This window comes from Panthera pardus, unplaced genomic scaffold (assembly GCF_024362965.1).
Source record: "Panthera pardus isolate Hobbes unplaced genomic scaffold, ASM2436296v1 HiC_scaffold_1, whole genome shotgun sequence".
NCBI lineage: Eukaryota > Metazoa > Chordata > Mammalia > Carnivora > Felidae > Panthera > Panthera pardus.
Window position 1 is genome coordinate 80,798,982 of NW_026526654.1, and position 19,290 is coordinate 80,818,271.

The 19,290-nt window shown below is 44.8% G+C and overlaps 1 protein-coding gene across 3 annotated transcripts in view; it reads right to left on the reverse strand.

The window, feature by feature from the left end:
- B3GLCT (beta 3-glucosyltransferase) overlaps positions 1-19,290 on the reverse strand; it is a 120,604-nt gene that overhangs the window by 87,117 nt on the left and 14,197 nt on the right. Inside the window, exons 1-4 of one of the 3 annotated variants that reach the window (XM_053900537.1) lie at positions 17,184-17,233; positions 6,737-6,776; positions 6,486-6,622; positions 634-743 (exon numbers count right to left, since the gene is read on the reverse strand). Coding sequence is in view for 1 of the 3 variants with exons in the window: in XM_053900533.1 (XP_053756508.1) it covers positions 634-743; positions 6,737-6,776; positions 17,184-17,233 (200 nt within the window). In the remaining 2 variants the exon portion in view is untranslated. Of the gene's footprint in view, positions 1-633; positions 744-6,485; positions 6,623-6,736; positions 6,777-17,183; positions 17,234-19,290 lie in introns of those variants that run through there. The other 2 variants (XM_053900533.1, XM_053900540.1) reach the window with 2 other exon arrangements.

A 19,290-nucleotide genomic window follows, 5' to 3' on the forward strand; every position in this document is an offset into this window, starting at 1 on the left:
ACTTCTGTGGGAAGAGAAGAAGGTAGGTCTTCCTTTACTCAACCTACCAGCATTACTCATAACAGCTTTAGATTCAGTTCATGCCTATTTTAAATATTATTAAAATGTACCTGCATGGGTCGATCTTTCTCTTCTTAATCCTTCTTGGATATTACATTACAAATCAACTCAAAGGCTCAATTAATGATATCCAATTAAAAAAAGAGATTAAGAGACTCACGGAGGAAACATCACACTAAGGTTAATGAAAATGTTATTTCAACATGAAAATTGCCTTAGAACCTGGTACTAAAATTTTGAACATTAATTATCTCTGCTATTTTAAGCCCTGCTTTTAAAATGTTACTCCTTCCCCTTCTTTTTCTCATACTATATGGCAAAACCACAACAGTCCTACACAATTACATAAGTCTCTTAAATTTAACAAAATCAGAAAAATTTAGAAGATGATGCTTGGAGCATTAGGAATTAACTAGGGCATTTTAAACACCAGTCAATATAAAATAGGCAAAACAAGTCAGACGAGTTATTTTCATCTGAATGAAACTGATTCTCTATAGATGGAGTACTTTGGAAAACACAAATGTATCAACAAAGAAGTAAGGAGCAGACATCCCAGCCATCGCTACCTACCTGTGTAAGATTTGCCGCTTGCTTTAAGATGCTTTGTTTTAACTGTTCTGCTCTCTTTGCATGAAAAGAATTACTTTGACTCTGGATGACAAATACAATTCCTTTTAAATCTAGAACCAAAGGAAAAAACAAATTTTTTTTCAGGTATTTATTTTTCAGCAACTGAAATAAACTTAAAAACAAGGCAAGCCTTCAGGCTATAAACTCTTAGGGGGGAAAAATCGATTTAAATGTAATCACAGTGACAAAACCTCTTTTTACAATGATCTCTGAAACATCCTCCCTTAGAAGTGAGCAGGTTAAAAAAAAAAAAAAAAAAAAAAAAAGAAGTGAGCAGGTAAATGAGTTCGCTGTCCTAGATCAAACCCGTGGTAACAAACCGTGAGTCCACACCTGCATCTGTCCAAAGAATGACTATGAACGTGAGAAAGTATGAGAATGTCTAGAACACTAGCCTCCCCAGCAGCTGAGAATCTTGTCTGCCACGAGCCTTCCAAAAATGTCCACATTATCCTCCATTGTACTGTTGCTGTTATGGGTTGAAGCGTGTCTCCCAAACCGCGTATGCTGGAGTCCTGATGCCCAGGACCTCAGAATGTGACCTTATTTGGACCCAGGTCTTCACAAAGGTAATTGAGGTAAAGTGAGGTCGTTAGTGGAGGTGCTCACCTGATCATATTTGGTGAAAAGAGAAAATGTGGACACAGACGCACGGAAGGAAGATGATACAAAGCCACAGGGAGAAGACAGCCATCTACAAGCCGAGGAGAAAGTTCCTCAGAACAAAGCAACCCCTGCCCGCCCCTTGATCGGAGACTTCTACCCTTTGAAACTGTGAGGCAGATTTCTGCTGTTTAAGCCACACAACTGGCGGTACCTCGATTCAGCAGCCCTCGCAGACGTACGCACTACCTCAAGAATATTCTGGATGACTCTTCAAGGTGACATTCACCAGTGGCTGCTTCTGTCCCATGAGCTCACAAGAGCTTGCAAATAAATACCTCAATAATCCCTACCCTGCTTCCCGAGGCACCTAGCCCGAATGAAGTGTTATCTCCAGGAAAACAGCCACAATTCCACAGCAGCAGGGTGTTAGCAAGAAGCGTGGCATAAAAGTCCGTCTCCAACAACACTGGAAATATTTGCCAGCCGTCTAGAGACTCACCTCAGGGCGGCCAACTTTCTTGCAACGGCTAGCAAAGTAGGAAACCTCGCACGCTAGGCCCACCTGACCGGGGACGACTATCGGAGGTCTTGCCAGTGAAGAGGGTTGCTCAGTCCCCACGGCGGAGAAGCACATGAGGTTCTGAGCTTGCAATAAAGCAACACATAGAAACGGCCATCGTGTGTTGGCAGAAGGCAGACTTCACGTAAACTGCTGCCTCCAGCCAGGTTTACAGCAACGAACGGGGTGACCTGACCCCCGCCATGTGCCTTTCCCTTTAACAGCTCGACTCAGGGACATAATCTGGTTTTAATTTTATTCCATTATATTTTATTGCTCTTCTGTTCAGTTCTATAGTTCCGCTCATTTATTCACTCACTCCGATATTCATACAACAAATAGCTCCACAATGAGCCATCTAGATCCTAAAAATAAGCCAAAATGCTCTTTGGTTAAGACTCAATAAAAAATTTAAAAAGGAAATGCTCAACAACCTACTGAATATGACCTAATTCTTTTCCTTTAGGAATTTATATACATATGAACATTCCACATACCTCCCTCTATTTCAAATCAGCTTCTTGGCTCTATAAATAGGACACACAGATAAGCCTTAAACAGGTGTCTTATATTTCAACTGAAATGTAATTTTCAATCTACTACATCTGAAACATTAATGTAAGTGACATATCAAAAAAGGGGTGATCAAGGCTTGCTTTTGTTAAAAATGGAATAAACTTCAGAGAATGATTTTTGCAAAATTTAATAGAGCTGAAGATGCACATTCCCAATGACCCAGAAACTCCACTCCTACTAATCATCCTTGAGAAACTTGCATAGGTGTAAAAACAAGGATATAGGACAGGAGAGCTCACAGCAGGACGGTGTAAAAGGAAAAAATCTGAGGGAACTCAAAACCCGCTAACAAGATACACAAATTAGAATACTATACAGCAATAAAAACTGCATCGATCCAGATGGATATTATAGATGAGTCGTATAGACTGAAAAAAAAAAAAAGCCACAAAGGCACAACTATATAAATCAATCGTTTGATTTATAACACAATAAACACAAACATATAGAAGACGGATATATACTATATGGATGCATATATATCATGTATGATGTAAAAATATAAAAGATTACATGAGAATGCTATAAACACCATATCAAGATAATAGTAAAAAAGCTTCAGCTGTGTTAGGAGTATTTTATTCCTTAAACTAGGTGGTAACTACCTGGATATCACTGTATTACTCTTTGTAGCTTCCTGTATGTTCACAATAATTCATAACAGAGGTTTTAAAAGAGCAAATCCATCTGCCAAAACGTTAATCCTGCAGTAATCAACTCCTGCCATTTCTTCTACCAGATCAGCAAAACTCCCACTGTTCCCACAAAGACAACAGTTCCTCCATGTGGAGAAGAGGCTTTGCAAGAAGAAAAAAAGGGAGTTATTCCCCTCTGCTTATGCCCGAGTCGTGTGCTATGAGCTGTATTTGTTTTTTCTGCATCTAAGAAACCATCACCTTCCTTTTGCTCATGCCTTGATCACGCACGCTAGGTGCACTCACCCAGCAAACATCTCGAAGCCTGTGCTGAGTGCAAGGCTCTGGCACACAGAGGTGAGCAAGCACAGTCCCATCACATCCGGGCCTGAGTCTAGTGCAGGAGGCAGAAGGCAGCCATTCCAATATGGAGCCAAGTGCAAAACTGAGGGAGCACAGAGGGGGGACATGTGCAAGCAGAGCTCCTGGAAAGGGGCCTTTCCTGAGTTCCCTTTAAAATGCAGCAATTTTCAGAGCACCTGGGTGGCTCAGTCGGTTAACCATCCAACTTCAGCTCAAGTCATGATCTGACGGTTTCACGGGTTCAAGCCCCGTGTCAGGCTCTGTGCACTGACCGTGTGGAAACTGCTTGGGATATTCTCTCTCTCTCTCTCTCTCTCTCTCTCTCTCTCTCTCTCTCCCCCTTCCCCCCTCCCGCCCCCACTTGCACTCTTTCTCAAAATAAGAAAATAATTTTTAAAAATGTTTTTAAATTTAAAATAAATAAATAAAATGCAGCGATTTTCTGCAGACTCGGGCACAGAGGGTAGCAGACCAGTGGCAGAGAAGGAAGTGGGGTTATCACAGAGCCCACGGCCCGCCTTATCTCTGCAGCATCAGGAGTAGGTGAATCTGTCAAGCATTTCTGAGAAAAAGATGAAGGGAACAGTCCACGATAAAGTTAGAGAGGGAAGCTGGGTCTAGAGAGGGAGGCTGGCTCAGCCAGATCTGAGCACGAAGGACAAGTGCCACACTAAGAGGGTGGAGCTAGAGATTAGCAGCTTTCGAACTGGGGAAGGGCCACGGAGCCATCCGGGATCCCAGAGAAGAAGGGACAGGGACACTGTGTCCTGGGCATGCCCCAAGAAGGGATGGAAGGACCTTCCCGACAGAGGGGACAGCAAGGGGAATTATGGCCCTGAACACAGTAACGGGTATGGCTAGGAAGTCGGATGCACATGGGGCAGTTACTAGCAAGGAGACAAAAAAGTAAGGGTCTACCCAACCCAGTTCCTAAAGCCCTGTTAATAATGAATGACAGAAAATCAATGACACGCCATTCAGCCCCACCTCCATTCCAGGAAAAACAAGCAAACAAACAAACAAACAAACAGGCTAGCACAGTTAGGTGCTGAAAATCACTTGTACGCTTAATTTACTGATGTTCTTTACAGCAGCTGCAAGAACTATTTTGCTGACAGAGATCCTAAGCCCCCCAAACTGGGTCACATTCTGGCTGAGTCCAGACCCCAGGGCCCACCTTGGCCGCCATCTTCTCTTCCTGTGCTGCCCCCACTCTCTGACTCCTGAGCTCCCACTGCCCAGTCAGTGGAGCTAAGTAAGACGATCCTACTAGTTCCTCATCACTTCCCTTGAACTACTCTGAACTCACTGCCATCTGCCATCAGCAAACACCGTCACAACTCAAGACGGACTGCCCTTGCTCTCCTCCAGGAAGGCAGAAGAAACAGGTTGCCCACTAAGTGCCTGACAATAATGAGGGGCATAGTGGTCTAGAAAGGAAGAAAAGGAAGTCAGTCAAGGCTAGGAAATGACCGTTGCGGTTCTGAGACCAAGGGTGAGCTGCAGAGCATTAAGGAAAGGTGACAGAACCAAGGAGGTGGTCAGAGAAGATCCCTGAGGGAGAAACATTCTTCGAAGAAAAAGCAAACAAATGTTCTCTATTCTTCAGCTGCTGAGCACCTATCACGTGCCAACCGCTCTACGAATAGCCAGTCTTTCCTGGTCAGACGTCATCTAGAAACACGGATTTCATCGTGACAGGAAATAGCGTGGGGTTCTTCTGATAAAAGCAAAAGCGCTAGAGACCTTAAATACGCACGCACACACACACACACACACGTGCAGAGCCACTCCAATTGTGTTTTACTTGGTGAGAACGACATTCGCCCATGAATCTACTGACGAGGCAGTGAGCCCAAACAGAAAGCAGGCCTCCTTGCCCTGGGAGGAGGCCCTGGGAGTCGGCCGCGACTCTGATCCTTCTGGGAGGGCTGCTTTTATAGGCCCCCCACCCGGGGCCTGCAGACCCATGTTAACCCTGTGGGCAAATAAGCCTCCTGGGTCTTGTTCGGACATGCTGATACCAAGGTACGTATCACTAGATTTGACCACTTGTCAGAGCAAGGATGTTGACTTACTTATCCAGGCAACTTCCCCTTGGCACTTTCAAGCCCATGTTCCAGACTAGCATCATTAGTTCATTTAATAACCATTTTCTATAAGGAGCCCTATCAGCTCCCATAGAATAAACCAATGCCCAACCCACAAGGGTTGACAGCTGACAGAACATCTCCACGTGGGGAGGAGTGGCTGAGCCATACAGGGTGTCGTGATACAAAGAAGAAAAGGCAATGACCCAACGTCGCTCCTTAAATACGCAGTCTCAGAGCGGAAGTCTCCGACCCATGCCCCCGTGGTCCCCTGCATGCCCGGGCCCCAGTACAGGCCATCCTGCCCCTTCCACCCAGGGAGCCTCTCCTGCCATCTAGACCCTGCAGAGCCCAGCCCCACACAAGACAGGCCTAGAGAGGAAAGTGTACCCTTCCCCTCCTGTCCAAGGCCCACCTTGTGGGTCTCCATGGCCTACCCTAGGATGACTGACGTCGACAAAGTTCACACCCTTTGGGAAGAGACCCAACATGCAGACATCAGTCTTATGCTCTCACACTGAGGCATATTTCTCACAGCTGAAGAAGAAGAAGAAGAAGGAGGAGGAGGAGGAGGAGGAGGAGGAGGAGGAGGAGGAGGAGGAGGAGGAGAAGGAGGAGGGAGAAGAAGAAGAAGGAGAAACTGATGTCGTGGTTACATTTCTGAAGATGCTTACAATATCCTGGAAGGGAGGACAAAATAGGGTGAACACGGGCCGGGATGGAAGTGTAGGGGTGTCCACAAAGTCACAAGTCGCTGCTTCTGCGCCAGGGTTCTCGGGATGGGTTTGACAGAAGTGATTGGCAAGCTAACCTGTAGGGGAAACAGTGTCTGCCCGTCAACAAGTGACTCTGGCTCCAGGCCGAGGTCAGCGGGCCTCTCACATCAGACACTGCGCCCTGCTCACCTCCGCGGCCCCCACAGCCGCCACCACGCATAGCCGTCTGCCCTCATTGGAAACTCACCAAATGGTGGCCAAGGACATCAAATCTAACATACGAGTTGTCGTTTCCAATACAAATCACGAGCCACTATGTCAATCTGAAAAGTGTTCTCCCCGTGTCTTCGGGAGAGACCAGAACATTTGCACAGCGATCTTCACCTCATAAATAAAATCAGAAGGAGAAATTCACTTCACTGAAATATAATTTATAAGAAACGTACCTGGGCACACACTCGTAAGTTAAAAAAAAAAAAAAAAAAAGTCATTACTTACCTACGTCACTCTTCCTTGAGATACCACCTTTCTCCAAATTCTGTATTTTAGACAAAAGAGAAGAAGGTAAGTCAGGTTAAGTCTCGTCGTATACCATAGCTAGCAAAACACCAAATACATATGAACGGCACGCAGCAACATTTGGTGACAACGCGGACGACGAGAGCTTGACAATGCTCCCTAACGAAACAGACGAAAACTTAGGAGGGAGGGAACAGCAACGACGTACTTCTGCCTCCTGGTGGGAGCCTCCTACGGGGCTACCCCTTTCCTACGTGATTTTGGGCAAGTCACTGGGCCTCTCGCCTCCTGTGTCAAATGGAGCTAACACTTAACTGGTTCCCACTGGTCTTGGGAGAGTTCACTTAAAACCCCGTAAAGTCAAAAGCATGGCAAACCGAACGGAGACCGTATCGATGCCGCGAGTGTGTGTTTCCCATGAAGAGGACCTCCACTAACTATGGTACTTATCATCTCGTGGGCTCAGACATACTGTCATCCAGAACATCACTGCCATGTTCTCTCCCACCTGAGGAGGAGCACCGGGGGCCTAAGCAAGGCCCCAGGAGGCACTCAGCCTTTGGTTCATGAGACTTCAGGAGCACGGAAGGGGCTTCTTAGAGCAGAGCTCTGGACATGAGCAAAGAAATACCTGTTCCCGATCCCGGGTAGATCAGGGGAGGGGTTCCTGAAAGATTTCTCTGGTGGGGCTCCTGGGTGGCTCAGTCGGTTAAGTGTCGGACTCTTGATTTCAGCTCAGGTCATGATCTCATGGCTCATGAAATGGAGCCCCACATCAGGCTCCGCGCTGACGGCGGGGAGCATGCTTGGGATTCTTTCTCCCACTCTCTCTGCCCCTCCCCTGCTCCCCCAACACACACACACACACACACACACACACACACACTCACTCTCTCTCTCTCTCTCTCTCTCTCTCTCAAATAAACATTAAAAAAAATATTTCTCTGACAAAGTGCAAAGCGTAAGCAGCTAAATCTGCCATTTTCCTTGTCTTCTCCAGCAGACAGGAAGGAATTTTCTAATTGCCCTTTTCTGCTTTCGACTGCCATTTGCTATAATTATAACAATTGGACAGCGGCAGACATCCTTCAATTTTCTTCACAGACTGCAACAAGAAACGTACTTGTAAGCCTTTGCCAACAAAACCGGGAACAGTTTAAAAGCCAAGATACAGCCACACAGAGAGGTATCCTCTCAAAACGCCAAAGGGACCATGACAAGAGACAGGGAGGAGAGAGAGCAAAACACAGGAGAGTGTCTACCTTTGGCAGCATTTCCTGAAACGATCTTTGTCTCAAGAATAGAAATACCACTGAGTGGAGAAGAACCCCATACTTATTATGGACTCATTTGTTATGCCTCGGGATCCAGTGACACGTCACTTAACCTTGATAAAATACAGACTTTTTGGGGGGAAAACCCTAAAAAGTGCTGGAACACTTAAGGCATTTCTCTACCTGTGCTGAACCAAAGCCGGGTTATCATAAGCCAGCAGGTATAGACTCACTGCATCTTCCACACGCTCTAAATGCCACCGTTGGCCAGGACAACAGCCCGCCCTTGGAGAAGCAGCACCCGCCTGAGAACCGGACATGCTACCCGGCTTTCACCCTTAACCTGCTGCCCACCCCTCGGCCACACTGCCTGCTCCACAGCTTTGGCTGGCAGATGAGGATCACCGAAAATTCGAAAGTTTCGATCTAAAAGTAGCACTGGAGTGGGTAAAGAAAATATGGCGTAGACGCACCACGGAATATTATCCAGCTTTAGAAAGGAAGGGAGTTCCGTCACATGCTACAACACCAATGTACCTTGAGGACATCATGCTTCGTGACATAAGCCAGACACAAAAAAGCCAAGTACTGTACGATTCCACTTATGGCGTAGTCCGATTCACAGAAACGGACGTTAGAAGGGTGGTTGCCAGGGGCCGGGGGAGGAGAACAGAGAGCTGTTTAATGGGGACGGTTTCAGTTTCGTGAGGTGAAAAGAGACCTGAAGGGCGTTTGCACAAACACCATGAATACACTTCACGATACTCAGCTGTACACTTAGAGATGGTTAAGATCGTAACTTTTACGTTAGATGTATTTTGCCATAATTTTTAATGTTTATTTATTTACTTTTGAGAGAGACAGAAAGCAAGGGAGGGACAGAGAAAGGAGGAGAGAGAGAGAATTCCAAGCAGGCCCCACGCTGTCAGTGCAGAGCCCAACTTGGGGCTCAATCACACGAACCGTGAGAACAGGACCTGAACTGAAACCAAGAGTCAGACGCTTAACCGACTGAGCCACCCATGCCCCTACCATAATTTTTTAAAAAAGAGAGCATTAGAGATGATCCAATCCAATGCTCCCCTTTTAGAAATGAGACAACAGAGCCACAGAACCAGGATGAAAACCCAGGTCGGTCTTCTGAGTTCTTTCCAACGTTCATTTCTTACACCCACGTTATGATGCACACCCTGTCTTCCTCCAGAGGTGTTTCTTCAAGAAACATGCACCAGGAAGCCACTCTGGAAAACAGTGTGGAGGTTCCTCAAAAAATTAAAAATAGATCTACCCTATGACCCAGCAATAGCACTTCTAGAAATTTACCCAAAGGATACAGGAGTGCTGATGCATAGGGGCACTTGTACCCCAATGTTTACAGCAGCACTCTCAACAATAGCCAAATGATGGAAAGAGCCTAAATGTCCATCAACTGATGAATGGATAAAGAAATGGTGGTTTCTATACACAACGGAGTACTACGTGGCAATGAGAAAGAATGAAATATGGCTCTTTGTAGCAACGTGGATGGAACTGGAGAGTGTTACGCTAAGTGAAATAAGCCATACAGAGAAAGACAGATACCATATGGTTTCACTCTTATGTGGATCCTGAGAAACTTAACAGAAACCCATGGGGGAGGGGAAGGGAAAAAAAAAAAAGAGGTTAGAGTGGGAGAGAGCCAAAGCATAAGAGACTCTTAAAAACTGAGAACAAACTGAGGGTGGATGGGGGGTGGGAGGGAGGAAAGGGAGGGTGATGGGTATTGAGGAGGGCCCCTTTTGGGATGAGCGCTGGGTGTTGCATGGAAACCAATTTGACAATAAATTTCATATATTGAAAAAAAAAAGAAACACGCACCAGGTGAAAGCACCATGACACTCACGACAAGAGTCACCTTTAACAATAAACTGAAAGATTAAAAAACAAAACAAAAAAACCCTGAACTCAGTATTTCCCAAATGAATAACTTAACGCTGGAAACCAACTGGACATCCCACCACATCTCTTTGTGAAATCAAAGAAAATCGACCAAAATGACACATCTTTCCATTTGCTATTAAACACCGCAGCTCCAACTGGCTGAAAACAATAGATCGGACGTGATTAACCATTTCGAATGGCTCAATTTGTAAACTGTAAGAAGAAAACATCCAAGAACGGTCGAATTAAGTGAACTGAATGGATCCAAAATGGTCTTGAGCAATTTCCCCTCTGAGAAAGAAAATTAGACTAAATGAACGAACTGACAGGACATTTAGAATTCTGTCTCCAGTTTCCCCTCCTGAAAAGCCTTAGCTCTTTCTAGGAAGAAACACATGGTTCGTTTTAGTATCTCTGCTGCCCCACATTTCTTTAACACTACCAATATCAGTCAAAATGGGTTCACTGTCAGAGTTTTAGAAGTCAACTGAATTGCTATTCAGATAGGAAAGGGATTTGTTACTAATGCATCTACCCCACAGACAGCTCCTATCCTAGCCGGGAAAAGACAAATCCAAGTTACCCCCTGACACAGGTTTTATTTGTTAAGTCACAATACGTTAGAACACTTGCAATCCACGCCCGTAACGCCTAGTTTACAAATCCTTCGTGAAAAGACGATAAAACCTCCTCAAAATCCTTCACATCTATCGAATCTTTTCGGAAGAAAGGGAAGTAAAATGGCATCCTGTACCTGGTCACCACCAACCGCCACCCCCTTGGTCTTTTGAATAAATGAACTGATCAGGATGTGCCCATCAGTGGACTCGGCCGGAAGCCGGTCCTGTGTTTGAATTCTGCCCCCACCACTTACTAGCTCAGGCCTCAGTTTCTCATCTGTAAAACAGGAATGGAAATTACAAGACCTGCAGCACAGGGTTGTTGTGGGAGTTTCATTAGGTAATATACTGCTGAGCATGGCATCTGCCTGAAGAAAATGTTCAATAGTTGTCACCTAACTACTCTTTTCATCATCACCTTCATCTATTTCACGTGAAGTCAACTTATGCCATAAAGGAAATCTCACTTGGGGCGCCTGGGTGGCTCAGTCGGTTAAGCGTCTGACTTTGGCTCAGGTCATGATCTCGCGGTCCGTGGGTTCGAGCCCCGCATCGGGCTCTGTGCTGACAGCTCAGAGCCTGGAGCCTGTTTCAGATTCTGTGTCTCCCTCTTTCTCTGACCCTCCCCTGTTCATGCTCTCTCTCTCTCTGTCTCAAAAATAAATAAATGTTAAAAAAAAAAATTAAAAAAAAAAAGAAATCTCACTGATAAAAGCAGTAAGCCCTATGGTTCCTCTTCTTACTTTGATTTGTTTAGGTTCAGCTCAAAAAGCTGCGTAAAATATTTCTTGCTGTCACATCAGGTAGGGTCTGGCACTGTTTTAAGTGGTGGACGGACACACACACACACACACACACACACACGCACACACACACCATCCCCCTCCTCCTCCTCCTCCTCCTCCAAACAGCTTTTTGATATAGGTCTTACTGCCCCATCTTACAGATGAGGAAGCTGAGACACAGAGAGGGTCTCCACTGCGTATCAGTGTTGGAGAAGGGATGTGAACCACAGCGCTCAACTCTAACCCTACATCATACAGGACACAACATCACAAGCCACCACAGGGCATAAGTGGGTGAAACTGTGGGTTGAAGCCGGGACAAGGCCGTGGTTGAGGCGGGTACCGTGGCCTGGAGCACAAGCCTGGGTGGGCAGGCTCCCCTGAAAGCTGAGGGAGGTCAGAATCCGGGTCAATGCCAGGGACCAGGAATCCAAAAGAGGAGCCTGGGCCCAGAGGTCAGCTCCCGGGAGGTACAGCAGGGCACCGGCAGCACCCAGAATTTGGATGGCAAGCCACCTGATGCCAACCAGTGAGTCCGAACATTGTGTGGGGCAGGCCCCCAGCCCTGAGTGGGGCTGCCTGCATTCTAGAGAGCCCTGTCTGGGGCCCTGACGAAAGCAAGCCGTGCGGTGAGGGGGGGGGATGGAAGGCAGCCGCCTCTGAGCAGCAAGGCAGGGCAGGTCCCCATCAATTCTGCAGATGGTGATAAACTCATGATCCCAAATGAACGTGGCTGTTGTGAAGAGCCTTCACTCCTATCTCCAGGTTCATCTACAGACTTTGGGTGACCTTGGACAAATTAATTCTTCTCTCCCAGTCTCGGGTATGGTCTACAGTAGACATTTTATCACTGCCTCTCCTCAGGGGATTAATGGCTTTTTTGGCTTCACAGCCTAAGCACAGATGGGGTTAATGACATTTTTCAAGGGCTTTAATACCTTTGGATGAAAAATGACACTACGATATAAGAGTCACCTTATTTTCTACCTATATTTATATACGCATTTAAGAAGAGGGATACATACATTTCCTCATTTGGAAACAGGAGTTAAAAACCTATATTTGAAAGTATATGCTAGAATTCTAAATTCATTACACAAAATTTTAATTCCCTAGTAATATTCCTTAGGTAGCACTTTAAGTTCATTACAAATGAGCTTGATTATTGCCACACACACACACACACACACACACACACACGTTCTAATGCACACAGCTGTGTGCAGTGTGCAAGAATTCAAGGATTCAGGAAAATTAGATTCTGACTTCACCTTTGAGTTGCCACGTGACCTCAGTTAAATCACGTAACTTCTTTGAGGGTAAGTTTTCTCTGCTATACAGCATTCTGCGGTTTATTGCACTTTCCTCTATCATGCTTTGCAGACACTGTGTTGTTTTTTTTTTTTTTTTTTTTTTTTACAAATTGAAGGTCTGTAGCAACCCTGCATTGAGCATGTCCATTGGCACCATTTCTCCAAGAGTATTTGCTCACTTTGTGTCTCTGTGTCACATTTTGGTGATCCTCGCGATATTTCCATTTTTTTCATTATTATTACACTTCTTAGGATGATCTGTGATCAGTCATCTTTGGCGTCCCTATTGTAATGGTTTTGGGAAGCCAGGAACACCATGTAAATGGTGAACTTCGAGGATGAATGTTGTGCGTGTTCTGTTTCCCATCTCTCTCCCTCTTCTCTGGGCTCCCTGTTCCCTGAGACGCAACAATATTGAAATTAGGCCAGTTGAGTCACCCTACAGCGGCCTCCAAGTGCTCGAGTGAAAGGAAGAGCTTCATGCCTCTCACTTTTAAGTCAAAAGCTAGAAATGATGAAGCTTCGTGAGAAACGCATGTTGAAAGCCGAGACAGGCTGAAAGCGAGGTCTCCTGTGCCGACCATTAGCCGTGCTGTGAGTGTGAAGGAAAAGTTCTTGAAGGACATTAAAAGTGCTACTCCAGTGAACACACAGGTGGCAAGAAAGAGAAACAGCCTCGCTGATGTGGAGAAAGTCTAAGTGATCTGGTTAGAAGATCAGACCCGCCACAGCATTCCCTTAAACCAAAGCCTAAACCGGAGCAAGGCCCTAACTCTCTTCAATTCTGTGAGGGCTGAGAGAGGTGAGGAAGCCTCAGAGGAAAAGTGTGAGGCTAACAGAAATGGGTTCATGAGGTTTGTGGAAAGAAGGCGTCTCCATAACATAAAAGTTCAAGGTGAAGCAGCAAGTGTCGGTGTAGAGGCTGCAGCAAGTTACCCAGAAGGTCTGGCTAAGAAAATTCAGGAAGGTGGCTACACTGCACAACAGGTTTTCAGTGTAGATGAAAGAGCCTTCTGTTGGCAGAAGATGCCATCGAGGACTTTCAGAGCTAGAGAGGGGAAGTCAATGCCTGGCTACAAAGCTTCAAAGGACAGGCTGACTCTCTTGCTAGGGGCCAGTGCAGCTGATACTTAAAGTTGAAGTCAATGCACATCGACCATTGCAAAAATCCTAGGGCCCTTAAGAATTATGCTAACCCTACTCTGTGCTCTATAAATGGAACAAGAAAGCCTGGAGGACAGCACATCATTTACAGTAAGGTTTATTAAATATTCAAAGACCACTTTTGAGACCGCCTGCTCAGAAAAAAAAAAAATTACTTTGGAAATATTACTGTTCAATGATAAGGCACCTGGTCACCCAAGAGCTCTGAGGTGACATACAATGAGATGAATGTTGCTTTCATGCCTGCTGACACAGCATTCATTCATTCGGCAGCCTATGAATCAGGGAGTCACTTTGACTCTCAAGTCTTCTTATTTAAGAAACACATTTCATGGCTAAAATCTTCAAGAAACAACAGGTGTTGGTGGGGATGTGGCGAAAGGGGAACCCTCGTGTACTGTTGGTGGGAATGCAAACTGGTACAGCCACTGTGTAAAACAGTATGGAGGTTCTTCAAAAAAATTGCCTTGTGATCCAGCAATCACACTACTGGGTATTTACCCAAAGAATACAAAAACACTAATTCAAAAGGATATGTGCACCCCTGGGTTTCTTGCAATATTGTTTACAAGAGCCAAATTATGGAAGCTGCCAAAGTGTCTAACATTAGATGAATGGATAAAGAAGATACACACACACACACACACACTCACACACACACACACACAATGGAATATTATTCAGTCATAAAAATAATATCTTGTCATTTGCAACAACATGGATGGAGCTAGAAAGTATAATGCTAAGCAAAATAAGCTAGTCAGAGAAAGACAAATACCGTATGATTACATGCATATGTGGAATTTAAGAAATAAATGAACAAAGGAAAAAAGAGACAAAGCAAGACTCTTAAATATAGAGAATAGAGGGTTGCCATAGGGGGCGGGGGAGGTGAGTAAAACAGGCTGAGGGAATTAAGAGCACACTTATCTTGATGAACTCTAATACATGGAATCGTTGAATTGCCATACTATACACTTGAAACTAATACAACACTGTATATTAACTACACTAGAATTAAAATGTTTCCATTAAAAACAAAAAAAGAAAAAGAAACACATTCGTAAGGCTACGGTTCTCACAGCGATTCTCTGATGGATCTGAGAAAAGCAAATTGAAAACCTTCTGGAAAGGATTCAGCATTCTAGAGGCCATTCAGGACATTCATGATTCATGGGAAGAGGCCAAAATATCAACATGCACAGGCATTTGGAAGAAGTTGATTCCCACCCTCGGGATGACTTTGGGGGGTTCAGGACGTCAGTGGAGGCAGTCGCTGCGGATGTGGTGGAAACAGCGAGAGAACCAGAACTAGAAGCGGGGCCTGAACGTAGACGGCACTGCCGCGATCTCATGATAGGACGTGATCGGGTGAGGACTGCTTCTCGAGGCTAAGAATCGTGGTTTCTCGAGATGGACTCTGCTCCTGCCGAAGATGCTGTGAAGCTTATTGAAGCGACAAGGGATTTGGAATATTACACAAACTTGGTAGATAAAGCAGCAGCAGGATTTGAGAGGACTAACTCCAGTTCTGAAAGAAGTTCTACTGTAGGTGAAATGCTATCAAACAGCATCACAGGCTACAGAGCAGTCGTTCGTGAAAGGAAGAGTCCAGCAAGGAGGCAAAATTCACTGTCGTCTTAAGAAACTGCCCCGGCCACCCCAGCCTCCAGGAAGCCCACCCTGATCGGTCAGCGGCCATCAACATTGAGGCAAGACCCTCCGCCAGCTAAAAGATTCTGAGTCACTGAAAGCACGGATGATGGTTAGCATTTTGTAGCAATAAAGTACTTTGCAACTGAGGTATGTATATTTTTTAGACATAATGCTATCGCACACTTAACAGACAACAATATAGTTTAAATAGGACTTTTATTATGCACTGAAAACCAAAAAAAGGCATTTAACTCTCTTTACTGCGGTGGAACCAAACCCACATCCTCCCTGAGGTGTGCCTGGACATGGGAATATCTCTTTTGCTTGGCAATAACAGGATCATTGAGAAGATCAAGTTTTAAGTGAAATGTCTGAAAATGTTTTATTAACCATAAAGGATCTTAAAACCAAAGGAAAGTATTATTATTGTTCCTGTGTAGGAAACCCACAGTATAGTTAGAAAAGACAACACTGTGTTGACAAAAGAAACATTCTATTAAAAAAAAAATGTTTTGGGGCGCCTGGGTGGCTCAGTTGGTTAAGCATCCGACTTCGGCTCAGGTCATGATCTCACAATTCATGGGTTTGAGCCCCGTGTCGGGCTCTGTGCTGACAGCTCAGACCCTGGAGCCTGCTTCAGATTCTGTGTCTCCCTCTCTCTCTGCCCCTCCCCTGCTCATGCTCTGTCTCAAGAATAAACAAACATTACAAAAAATAAAAATAAAAAATGCTGTTACTCTAATCGTGAGATAAAAAAAAAATGAAGTCGACTGAACCTTAGCGAATATGACAACTCACATTCTTCAAATATGGTTTCTCTTTCTCATCTGCTAAACTCATCTAGCGCAAAGCCGAAATGGTAAACTTTAGATGAGGTTCTTGAACGCAAACAATTGTGGGAAAGCAGCCGCTCAGATTTTTGGCTGAGTTTTATCCCATCTCCATCAAGTCCCGGGGTCTCGGTTCCTGGTCCCAACTGTGCAAAAAGCCTGGCAGTCACCTTCAGTACTGCCACACAGTGCCACCTACAAAGTGAGGGAGACTCAGGCTCTTGTGACCCCAGGGACAGCATACTACTTCTCTCTCTCAGACTGGGAAAATGCAGCCCAAGTTAAGATGTGGTCAGACTAGAGAAAACTAAGGCATCCCAGCAAGACTTCTATGATGTCTAAATCCATATCAAAATACTTTTTTTGAAACCTACTTGGTCTGCTGTAACTACTAAGGGATTTTTTTTTAAAGCAAGCTTATCTAAAAAATAAGATAAAAAAAACAGAGAGGGAACAAACCATAAGAGACTCTTAACTGCGGAGAACAAACCGAGGGCTGCTGGAGGGATGTGGGGTGGGCGGATGGGCTAAATGGATGATGGGCATTAAGGCAGGCACTTGTTGGGATGAGCGCTGGGTGTTACATGTAAGTGATGAATCACTAAATTCTATTCCTGAAATTATTGTTACACTGTATGTTAACTAACTTGGATTTAAATTCAAAAAAATAAAATAAAAAATAAATAAAGCAAGTTTATCTGCAGGTTGCCACTAGAGATTAAAAGTCTGAGTGGACCAATATCTCATTAATTCGTGAAAAGAAACCTGAGAACTATCGTAAGATGAAATCATTACAGCTGCCATTAAAGAAAATATAAGTGAATCTCAGACAGGAAGAATAGATTTGATCATTAGAGTTAGTACCTTAGATTGCTTGACCTCTTTCTTTGTATCTTCAGAAACCAAAGCAAAAGCTGGAAAAAAGAAAACATTTTTACATTAAGATCACCAGTTAAGATTCATCCTCGTATTTAACAGTCTCGCTTAAAACGGGGGGGGGGGGGGGGGGGGGGGGGGGGAAGGGTGCTTGAAGAAGACATTTTTTTGCTCATTTTTAAAACCAGCTGCATTTGCTGCAAACTAGTACCACTGGCCGCGTTCATCTCCGGACCTGAAATTATTCATCGGTGCACAGCCAACGTGCTTAGGCTACCAAGCTGAAGAAATAAACCTCAAAGGAATTGGAACCTGTGCACATACCACGTGTGTCTATGGATATAAACTACGAAATTGATGTGTACAAAATACAACTTCTTAGCAACTCGACGGTGCCTTCCAAAGCAAAGGGGGATTCCTGAGAATCCAGCGGGAAGCAGTTCAACTCCCTCCTCGCACGATCACTGCCAGAGCCTGGCAGGCAACAGAGCTGAATCTGGGGCAAGCTTTCCGTCTCAGAGGCTCCCAGGCTGGAAGTGTGGTGCAGATAATGCTGCCTCACGCAGGGCCGTTCACAGAACCCACTAATGCAGTGGGGCCAAGACAGCAAGAGGAGCGAAGATCATTCCCTATTTGGAACGATGTAAGGTTTCAAGTTGGAGCCCACAGATAAAGGCATCCCTGTACCCTAGAGACACATCTAGGCTCCACATTTGGAACAACAACAACATGACAGTAACACTTTGAAAATATAAAGCAAAATAATAAACCCAACAGGCAGGCAGGTTAACTAGACAAAAATAATATGCTTTAATGTTATAGTGCACTTCCCCTGAGGAGCTAAGAGGAAAGCGTCTCCTAGAGTTTGCTTTCTCCAATTAGCATCCCCCGGAGAAAATGGGCAATGCCACAGAGCAGTAATGGACTCAAAGGGCCGGACGGCCGATTCCACGGAGCTGTAATGTGGTACAAGAAGCTTCGGTGGTAGGTCTCCTGGGGTAACAGAGGAGGCCCTCCTGAGAGGCGGGAGAAGACCTTTCCCATTCGGATGCCTCTGACCCCTCCCTACCCCCCACCCGCAGACATGCACTGCCTCAAGTCCTCTCCCATCAACATTTGCTCCAAGGAAATAACCTAAAACGTATTCACACTAAGACGTAAAATGAACGTGGTTTAATCACTTCCATTTCCAAGATGGCATCTCAAAAGGCAGGGTGAGCCTGAACCGTAAGCCAAATGAACCTCTACATGTGAAATTTAGGTAACAGCAGATGTTATGGGAGGCCCCACTGAGACTACCTCATATAAATAATAAATCCCCAACACCACCCCTCCTTACGTTCCTCATTCTGCTTTATTCTTCTGCACAGCACTTACCACCACCGATGTAACACTTATTTATTTATTTATTTATTTATTTATTTATTTATTTATTGCTCGCCTGACATATTCGTTTATTGTAAGCTCTGTGAAGGCAGGAAGGTGGTGCCCCACACCCAAAACACAGCCAGCACATAGGAGAAGGTCAACAAATATTGATCAAATGAATGAATGAGTGAATGCAAGTCTTTGCGATGGCCCTGGGATCACATCACTTACAGGCTGTCTACTCCTTATGCTAGGGAATATCCACCAGCAAAATGAAGGAATTCACTGTGTCCCCCCCACACAACCAATTTATTTTCACCAGGATCTGATCTACTTTTTCATTTTATACACACACACGCGCGCGCGCACACACACACACACACACACACACACAGGCGGCAACCAAAAAACCCCAATCATTCATTAACTTCTAAAAAGAAAGATTTAAGCCCAAACACCATTTTAAATTCTGCTTCTGGGTATTTAATTCTTTGGTTTGGTCTTATTTTATTAACCTCCAAACTAGCAAGCACAGTGAAAGCCCTCGAGAAGATATCAGAAATAGAATTATTAACGAACATCATGTAAGGAAGTCACAACATGTTAATACCACTTAGCACCACAGAATTGCAGGAAATAGAACATTCCAACAACTTGCAGGATGTAACAGCCGTGGTCAATCTAAGACTCGACTCTGAGTCCAAAATCCGTCCCTGCCGACTCCATC